The following is a 10,000-nucleotide window of genomic DNA, read 5'->3' as shown; positions in this document are numbered from 1 at the left end:
AAGGATACCAAGCCGAAGAGGAGTATGGTACTGGGAAACTTAGATATACTAGCAACATCACTTTAGATTAGAGAGAGAGAGAGAGAGAGAGAGAGAGAGAGAGATACTAGCAACATCACTTTAGATTAGAGAGAGAGAGAGAGAGAGATACTAGCAACATCACTTTAGATTAGAGAGAGAGAGAGAGAGAGAGAGAGAGAGAGAGAGAGAGAGAGAGAGAGAGAGAGAGAGAGAGAGAGAGAGAGATACTAGCAACATCACTTTAGATTAGAGAGAGAGAGAGAGAGAGAGAGAGAGAGAGAGAGAGGAAATCACCCAGTCTTCTCCAATACACCCCCAACGGAACTCTGTGTTAATTGCCTTACGGAACACTGTGGGAAGTTGTGTTGACCGTGTGGTGTTGACGTCTTCCTTCCTTCCTAGCCGTTAAGTGTCCGTCCCTACTGCTTCATGGCTGTGAGTTTGTGTGGGTGGAGCTGAGGTGGAGGAGTGTTTGTATGTGTGCCCATTACACACACACACACACACACACACACACACACACACACACACACACACACACACACACACACACACACACACATTACTACTACTACTACTGCTACTACTACCAGAATATCCTTCAAAATAGGGATGTGCTTTTTCATTCATCTTTCAGCTTTCTGGTATTCTCAGATCAAATGAACGTTCTGTGTATTATGCTAAGATTCTGCTAACACTTCACTTACATTCATTTCTATGCCGTCACTTCCCATCTCTTGCTCATTTTCTTTATATTTTACTAGTTTCTCACTGCATGCCACTCTCACCCTTACCACCACTACCAAATCTGTCATAATCTAAATAGCAGCCATTATACCTGATCTGCCAAAACAAATAAACCTGCCATAAATCTACCATCACTGCCACGACTGCCATCATTATCAACAACTACCATCACCACCACGATTACCATTAACAACACAGCTAACTCACTTCACCACTCACTTTCCTACAGAATTTACTCTCTCTCTCTCTCTCCTTCTTCTTCTTCTTCTTTTTCTTCTTCTTAATCTTGGAGGTATATCATAGACTCTTTATCTTCCCTACGGTATGTTTTCCTCACTGTTTCCTTCCCTCGTGTCTGTGCTTCTTTCCGTATTCAGTAGATTCCAAAGCTCTTAGGATGACACCCCTATTTTCCTTTCTCACCTCACTAATGCCTCTCTCGTTCTATTTAATAATCGAGATAAGTTTTACCTTTCGAACTCTTAAGGGAGGGTGGTGGTTAAGTGGCAATGGGGTAGACTGCTGTTCAATCGGATGAGAGTTAGATTCCAGGTTTTGGCAGGGGAGAGCTTTGGGCTTTGAGTTTTGGCATTATAATCTTTTCATGTGGTGGCCAAATGGTAAAGTAATGAACTGGTTTTAAAAGGAAGCAGGTTCGATCACTGTCTGTGGCAGGGAACAGTTTGGAAATTTTAGTATCGTTAAAACAGCCTTAAAATCTTCACACACACACACACACACACACACACACACACACACACACACACACACACACACACACTTACCCACAAACGCACACACGTCATAAAAATTCCCTACTAACACCCTCACCATCCTGCATGCGACATCCCTAACACGTACCGAATGTAAACTATGCATATAATCGGTTATGACACAATAATATAACGCACAGCTGCTCATCCACAAACCCGTAGATTTCATGGTACATATTAATACTTATAAAATACTCATCATTCAGGAAGGCAAAACACGCAGCATTTGATAATATTCACAGTGCAAATACAATGGACTAAAATCAGGTTCAGTCAGTGAGATGAATTACACTGCTTTTCCCCCACGAGCTCAAAAATTTTCAGCCTTGCTATTCGTAGACTCACACAGGGATAGATATGCAGATACACAGACAAAGACAGATATAGATATATAGACAGACAGACAGGTAGATAGATAGATAGATAGATAGGCAGAAAAATATGGATGGATTAGACGTAGACATATTATGTGTATATATGTATATTCCATTTATCTCTTTCATTGTGTTATACTTTTTCACACCTTTTCCTTTTTCTTTTTTTAATCTAGTGTGTGATGTTCCTCATACTATTATTGTTATTGTTGTACCGTACTTCCTGCTCCTGCTCTTTTAGCCCTACATCTTGTTCCCCATCACCCTCGTCATCTCTCCAGCGGGCCTGAGAGACGCACACAGCAGAGTAAGTTATCAAAGTGGTGAAATTACCCGTTAGTTGTGGCGTACAGATCGCCACGGGCCGGCTGGCGAGGCGACCCACCGCCACCGCCGCCGCCACCCCTCTCCATAATCATTCTCCCCGGCTGACTTTTGCGGCCGTGATGCGCGCTGTACGTGTCCCTTTGCGGCCGGGAGTGTGCGCAGGGTGGGTGTGTCTGCGGTTGGATCACAGGCCACGTGGTAGACCGTACGCAACGACTCCGAACCTACCCTCCCCACCCCTGACGACCACTGCCATCATCCCGAACGACTATGGTACCTAGGTAATTACCGACTACCTTCCCTAACGACCATTACCCATAACTGACACGGTTATTTGTTGTCTAGACGTCTGGTAGTCCTATAGTCAAGTACTGTAGTCGGAGAGAGACGACCTTACGAGCAACGGTTCGAATCCTTTAGAGGTGACTGGAGATTTGTTTTCTATCGTGTAAATTAGTATCAGGGGCGAAGGTCAGACTCTTACCCTTTAACTCCCGGAGCCTGAGAGATTTAATACTGGCGAGAAATATCGTTCGTCGTAAGCCAGAGCGAGATAGATAAATAGTTCCATGAGATAGATAAAAGGTCTGGACTGCATTAGCCTAGCCTCGGCTCCCTAGGCACATTATTTTTTTTTTCTCTCTCTCTCTCTCTCTGAGCCTTACAAAGTGCCCAAATATATAGTGGGAATGAGTTTTATTTCTTCACCTACTGCTTGCGTTTTCTTGGTAATTCCCCTACTTCGTTTTCCACTATCCTCACTACCACAACCACTTTCCCCTCACCACCACTACCCTCAACCCTTTCTACACCACGATATCATTTGGTATTTTAATCTGGGTAACGTCAAACGATTCTCAAAGTCCACTCAAACCCTGCCAGGAAAATTATTAATGTTTATTTTTTCCTAACTGTCGACACCACCTTGCCTGACGACCACAACCTCCAATTACCCTACTTATCCTTCCATAACAACCCTTACCTTCCCTCATTACCGCCATTATTAACACTCCAGGGCTTCTATGACTCACTCCCAGCTGAATAAAATCGTCTAACATTACTACAGTCTTTCTACCCTAACTTGTCCTAAAATTGCCATCTCTCCATCATAGGTCCTGAGTCGTACGAATAGATTAATAACACTCGAATATGACGCTAGCCACGAAGAAATGCTGTAGGAACGATGCAGGGCCACAGCTTTGTCTCTTTCTGCAACTGAGGCACGTGAAATAAACTGCAATAGCGCAAAAATCTGAGCCAAGTAAGAGTAAAATGAGTATAGGCAGCTGAGGAAAATACCCATGAAAATGACAACAGTATTACCACTCTCGGGCTTCTGTGACTCCCTCTCAGCTAAATAAAATCGTCTGACGTTACCTAGGTGATGGAATTGAGCACTAAAGTTATCCCCACCATGAGAGGGTTAGCTGACAGCTTTATGTGGCCGTCTTTATTACAGCAGTCTTTACTTACGCTGTCAGTCTTTACTTGTGACGTCAGTACTGCCAGCGTGTTTATCAGTCCATGTCGTGCTCAGGTTTTCTTTGTACTACACACACACACACACACACACACACACACAGCATACTCTCTCTCTCTCCCTCTCTCTCTCTCTCTCTCTCTCTCTCTCTCTCTCTCTCTCTCTCTCTCTCTCTCTCTCTCTCTCTCTCTCTCTCTCTCTCTCTCTCTCTCTCTCTCTCTCTCTCAGCGATATAAATTGCCCCAATATTTCCAGAAAACGAGTCTCATTTCTTTGGTGCATGATTCTCTCTCTCTCTCTCTCTCTCTCTCTCTCTCTCTCTCTCTCTCTCTCTCTCTCTCTCTCTCTCTCTCTCCGTATTTTTTCACCTCCACGTTATTTTCTCTCCGTCCTCGTGTTGACGCTCCATCTTACGCCCCGTTCTCTCTCTCTCTCTCTCTCTCTCTCTCGTCTTTGTCCTTATTTTTACACGTGGCACAGAATTCTTTTTTTTACTATACGTGGCAAAGAATATATTTTTCCGGTCTCTCTCTCTCTCTCTCTCTCTCTCTCTCTCTCTCTCTCTCTCTCTCGTCTCTCTTGTGTCTGTTGGATTTTTTCTCTTTTTTTTTCGGTATGGAGGAGAGTCTGTGCTGCAAGTGAGGCCAAATATACCTTTTTTGGGTTCAGGTAAATTAATAAAAAAAAATTGGATTCAGGTAAAAACTTAATCATAACATTTTGGATTCAGGTAAAAATAAATCATAACATTTTGGATTCAGGTAAAAATAAATCACAATATTTTGGATTCAGGTAAAAATTAATCACAGCCTTTTGGATTCAGCAAAATACTAATCACAATATTTTGGATTCAGGCAAAAATTAATCACAACATTTTGGATTCAGGTAAAGCCAAATCAAAACATTTTAGATTCAGGTAAAAATCAATCACATTTTGGATTCAGGTAAAAATCAATCACATTTTAGATTCAGGTAAAAATCAATCACATTTTAGATTAAGGTAAAAATCAATCACATTTTGGATTCAGGTAAAAATCAATCACATTTTGGATTCAGGTAAAAATTAATCACATTTTGGATTCAGGTAAAAATTAATCACATTTTGGATTCAGGTAAAGCTTAATCAAAGTATTTTGGATTCAGAAAAAAAATATCCCAGCTCGTCACCCCTTTTTTCTTGGTTCTTGTTTTGTTCTTCATAATTTATCCCCGTTCTTCACCCCCTTTTCCTTGATTCCTGTTTTGTTCTTCATAATTTATCCCTGTTCTTCACTCCCTTTTCCTTGGTTCCTATTTTGTTCTTCATAATTTATCTTTGTTCTTCACCTCCTTTTTCCTTTATTCCTATTTTGTTCTTCATAATTTATCTTTGTTCTTCACCCCCTTTTCCTTGGTTCCTATTTTGTTCTTCATAATTTATCCCTGTTCTTCACCCCCTTTTCCTTGGTTCCTGTTTTGTTCCTCATAATTTATCTTTGTTCTTCACCCCCTTTTCCTCTGTTCCTGTTTTGTTCTTCTTAATTTATCCCTGATCTTCACCCCCTTTTTCTTGGTTCTTGTTTTGTTCTTCATAACTTATCCCTGTTCTTCACCCCCTTTCTCCTTGATTCCTATTTTGTTCTTCATAATTTATCTTTGTTCTTTACCCCCTTTTCCTCTGTTCTTCTTTTGTTCTTCAATATCTTTCCCATGAAGCATGTTTCGTTTTCCCTACCCTGGACGAGACCAAACCGCAAGAACATTACAGCGGCCTGGCCATGTGGAACGTATGGAATGACTAAATGAATGCACAGCTGTCAGGAGGAGGAGGAGGAAGAGGAAGAGGAAGAGTAGGAAGAGGAAGAGGAAGAGGAAGAGGAAGAGGAGGAGGAGGAGAAGGGAAGGAGGAGGGAAGGAGGAGGGGAAGTAAAAGAAGGAGGAGGAGGAGGAGGACAGGCAGACAATGGATGAGAAAAATGATATGACTAAAAGAGGAGGACAAGGAGGAGGAGGACAAAGACGAGAAAAAGGAGGAGCAGAAGGAGAAGGAGAAAAGGGAAGAGAAGGAGGAGAAATAAACCACGTATGTGTGTATTATATCCAGCCCATATAATTCCAAGTCTCCCCAAAACAAAACAAAAAATCTATCTCTTAAAAATAAACATTCTCGTGAGGATTATACTGTACAGACGCCATGCAGTTTAAAAATCATCTATGCTGAAAAAAGAAATCAACTGGTGACAGAAAGAATATATTTTCAAAAGCCATCGTGAGCCATATTCTAAATGGCTCTAGAAATTTCGTTACACCTCTTCCTTAGCGATTCATTCTGCTCGCTACTCAAAAATTATCGTCGTGTTTATTTTTGACGTAAACTAGAATGATACACTTAACATACAAGAAAAATGTTAATGTATAAGGCTCAAAATAAGTCGCTTGAGAGGAGGTGCGACGGTCTCCTGCGCCACCTAAAATACGGGCCTAAAGGGAGGTATTTTTGCTCCTATCACCCCGGATCAAAGGGAGAATATGGCGGTGATTTTAAACTGATTAGAGGCGGAATTACTGAAGGATTTATTGATCAGTGTGAGGGGAGGTGTGATGTCCTGTTTTTGCTGGCTTCTTTGATGATCATTTTGCTCTCTCTCTCTCTTTCTCTCTCTCTCTCTCTCTCTCTCTCTCTCTCTCTCTCTCTCTCTCTCTCTCTCTCTCTCGTTTCTTTTATCTCTTTTGCCTAGACCCTAATCACTCTACTGTATAATAGTGTCAGGTAGGGCAAGGGTGATGATGATAATGATAATGATGATGATGATGATGATGATGATATTGCTAGACTGGATGTATAACTAATAACTCATTTCTTTCTTCAGACATTTTCAGATAAGATGCCCTCTAAAATTTTTCAACCAATTCTAGATAAACTAAGTAACTGTTCATTCTATATTTTTTTCTGTATCATTATTTTTTTCTTCTTCAACTCCTTAGATGCTAAAAATTTTCCTTAGCCTAATAAAGAGGTGTGGATTAGTCAAAATAAAATAACTGCTAGACAATTAAATAACCTTAAGACAGACACCTAGTGCTGAAATGCTGGGGTCCTCCTTTATTTTTCTTTTCTCACCTTTTACTCCCTTTATTTATTTATGCCTTTATTTATTTATTTGTATTCCACTAGGCCAGACTTCTGATTTTTTTTCCCTTTATTCAGTACGGCCTCCCATGTTTTTTTTCTCTTTTTTGTGTACCTGGCTTGGACATGCTCTAGATATATCACTTTTTTTTATCGTTCTTCAGACCTTCCATATTATGTGGATCTCGGCGACATAACAACGAAAATCTGAGAGCTGAGGGCGTGAAAGGAGTGTATCAAGCCATGAAGGGGGTAGGGAGGTGGGGGGGGGGAAGTTGAAGGGTGTGTGTGGAGAGGGGGAGGGGACGATGGCTAAAATATGGAGTAATTACCAGTGTGTCTCAGCCGTTACCCAGTGACCACGTGAGGCTCGGTGTAGGAGGCCACTAAACCACCGACACACGACCTCTCACACCATCCCTACCGACAATCCCTATTTCCCTCCCTTTCCCTCCCGTCGTTCCTTCGCTCCCTGCAATCCATCCTCACTTCCTTTCCCTCCAGTTCTTCATTCTCTCCCTCCATTCCTTCCTCACCCCTCTCTCTTAATCCTTCCTCGCTCCCTCTCCCTCCAATCCTTCCTCTCCCTTCGACAACTTCTTTCAGTTCCTCCACCCAACCTTCAGACTTTCCAATTTTCCTTCAGCTTCCTTTCTTTGTCCACCCCCTGTTTCTTCCCCTCCAGTCCCTCCCTCACACATTCCATTCGATCTTTCTCTCTCTCCAGTCTGTCCCTCACTCCCTCCAGTTATTACCTATCCCTCCTCCACCTTCTACAGATATATGAGAAAGAGAGACAAACTGACAGAAGTAGAGATGGGAAATCATGATAAATTGACAGCCGCGACAAGAACAGACGAACAGACAGACAGACAGACACAGACAAACTGACAGACAGACGCTTCACACACACACACACACACACACACACACACACACACACACACATAAAAAGATACACGGAGATAAAGATGATGAGAACACACGCAAACATGATAAACATATGCACACAGATATGAGAGAAAAATAGATACCTCAAAAGCAGAGAGAAAGACAGACACACGAGAGAAGGAAAAACGCAAATGTGAGATTACGGGGACAAACATGCACGAGAGAGAGAGAGAGAGAGAGAGAGAGAGAGAGAAGATCCAAAAACACACATACTTATAAGACATGTAGAAGACGGGAATTACAACATTGCCAAACTGGGGCCGAGCTAAACACGTACATCCAACAAAGTGGTCATAAAAAGCTGGTAAAATGGCTGAATATGGGAGACAGAGATGGACATTAAAATAACAGAGAGACAGGTTTAAGACAGGGATGGACGGGAATCATAACACTTGCAAATCGAGGTCGGGCTAGTCACGTTCACATACAGTTTCGCAGTGGAGGTTGAGAGAGAGAGAGAGAGAGAGAGAGAGAGAGAGAGAGAGACAATGGAAATCAGAGAGACTGACGTGAGAACCAAACACACACGAGCAAGTATGGTGAAGATGAGAGAGAGAGAGAGAGAGAGAGAGAGACAGAGAGACAGACAGACAGACAGACAGAGACAGAGACAGACAGACAGACAGACAGACAGAGACAGACAGACAGACAGACAGACAAACAGAGACAGACAGACAGACAGACAGACAGACAGAGACAGACAGACAGACAGACAGACAAAAATAAATCACATCCAGGTCGAGAGAGACAGGTAATAAAAAAAAAAAAAAAAAGCAGGTAGTCTTAATAATGACACTTTGTAGGTAACTCTCCTCACGTACCTCGCTGACCGTCCAAAATTTCCCTCAGGCGTCTTCTCTTCACGGTGTCGCCGCGTTTACCCCACCGTGACGTCGAGGGGGGTCGTGTGCTCGTGGACTTGGTAGGCTCCCTTGCATCGCCTTCATAATGGACTTCACCGTCTCCCTCCCATCCCCATCGTCTGTTCGTGGACTTAGCCGCCTCCCTCGCATCTTCCTCAACAGTTTATTCATCTTGTTCTGTTCAATATTATCACAGTATCAAATCCTTCACGAATATAAAACAATTTCTTTCTTTTTTTTTTCCAGGACTTATAAGCACGAGGTCACAGGTCTCGTAATGCGTAATGAACAAGGTAAAACGCTGAAGAGGAGGCGTTAAGGGTGGCTCCAAAATTCACAAACATACGGTCCCACAGCTGCACTATCGAGTTCAGGCCTCCACGCCCGGCCACACGAACCAGGCAAAACATTACGCAAGGCTGGATTCGGCGCTGTTTATCTCGGCCTGTGTGGAGGAGCGACAGGTGGAAAGTTCGTCAATTTGCACACCTCGGCATTGTGTTCACCTGGATTTAGGAGTCTTGTTAGCACTTCTTCCTGACTATTTTTTTTTTTTCTCTCTTCTCTTCTTTACCAGTTTATTTTCCTTGTTTCCTTATTCCACACACTTTGAGATTGTCTTCATTTTGGCCTTGGAGAACCTCTTTTTGTCCTTAGTACCTCCTCATGACTATTTTTATTTTGTCTCTTCCCGAGCAGGTTATTCCTCCTCTGCCTAACCGATATATTTTTACTTATCCCAACCTGTAAAAAAGCTGTCCTCATTACCAGTATATTTCTGCTCTACCTTAGTTCATTTCTTCCTATAGCAGGCCATTTTACTCTTTTGTATTATCTACACAAGGTATATCAATACTTTAAAGTTATAAATAAACTATAAGAGAAAATTACCGTCACTACAGAGAATCTTCTATAGTCCGACAGTAGAAAAAAAAAATAATAATCACTATGAAGAAGGCGGGCAGTAATATGAAAAAATAAAAATAAAACGCCAAGCAGGAAGTGTCAGGAAAACAAAAAAATAAAATCATTGTCACCCTGGACAGCTTATGGAGTAATATGTAAAGTAAATCGCTGAGGAGGAGGTGCGAAGAAGCCCTCTATTCGCACGATAACGCGACCTCCTTACGTGATGTGTGAGATGGGTGTTTCTCTCGGGTCATCATCTTTCTTATTTATTCGCCCTTCATCAGGCATATATAAACCTGGCATCTGAGTCAACATTTTAGCTTTACAATGCATATCACTGGGAACCGGGTCGAGAGAGAGAGAGAGAGAGAGAGAGAGAGAGAGAGAGAGAGAGAGAGAGAGGGCACAGTACGTAGGATGCTTACTTCTTTTTTCTCATCTTAATA

General features: G+C 42.1%; 1 protein-coding gene across 1 annotated transcript in view; it reads right to left on the bottom strand.

Moving 5' to 3' along the window:
* tyn (trynity) overlaps nt 1–10,000 on the bottom strand; it is a 183,569-nt gene that overhangs the window by 170,705 nt on the left and 2,864 nt on the right. Inside the window, exon 2 of the mRNA XM_080282996.1 lies at nt 2,249–2,415. Coding sequence (XP_080139122.1) covers nt 2,249–2,415 — 167 coding nt within the window. The remainder of the gene's footprint in view (nt 1–2,248; nt 2,416–10,000) is intronic.

Source organism: Coenobita brevimanus, chromosome 95 (assembly GCF_032717465.1).
Source record: "Coenobita brevimanus isolate Jiangsu-jjx chromosome 95, ASM3271746v2, whole genome shotgun sequence".
Lineage (NCBI taxonomy): Eukaryota > Metazoa > Arthropoda > Malacostraca > Decapoda > Coenobitidae > Coenobita > Coenobita brevimanus.
Note: the sequence above shows the minus strand (reverse complement) of the source record. Positions and strands in the feature narration are given on the sequence as shown.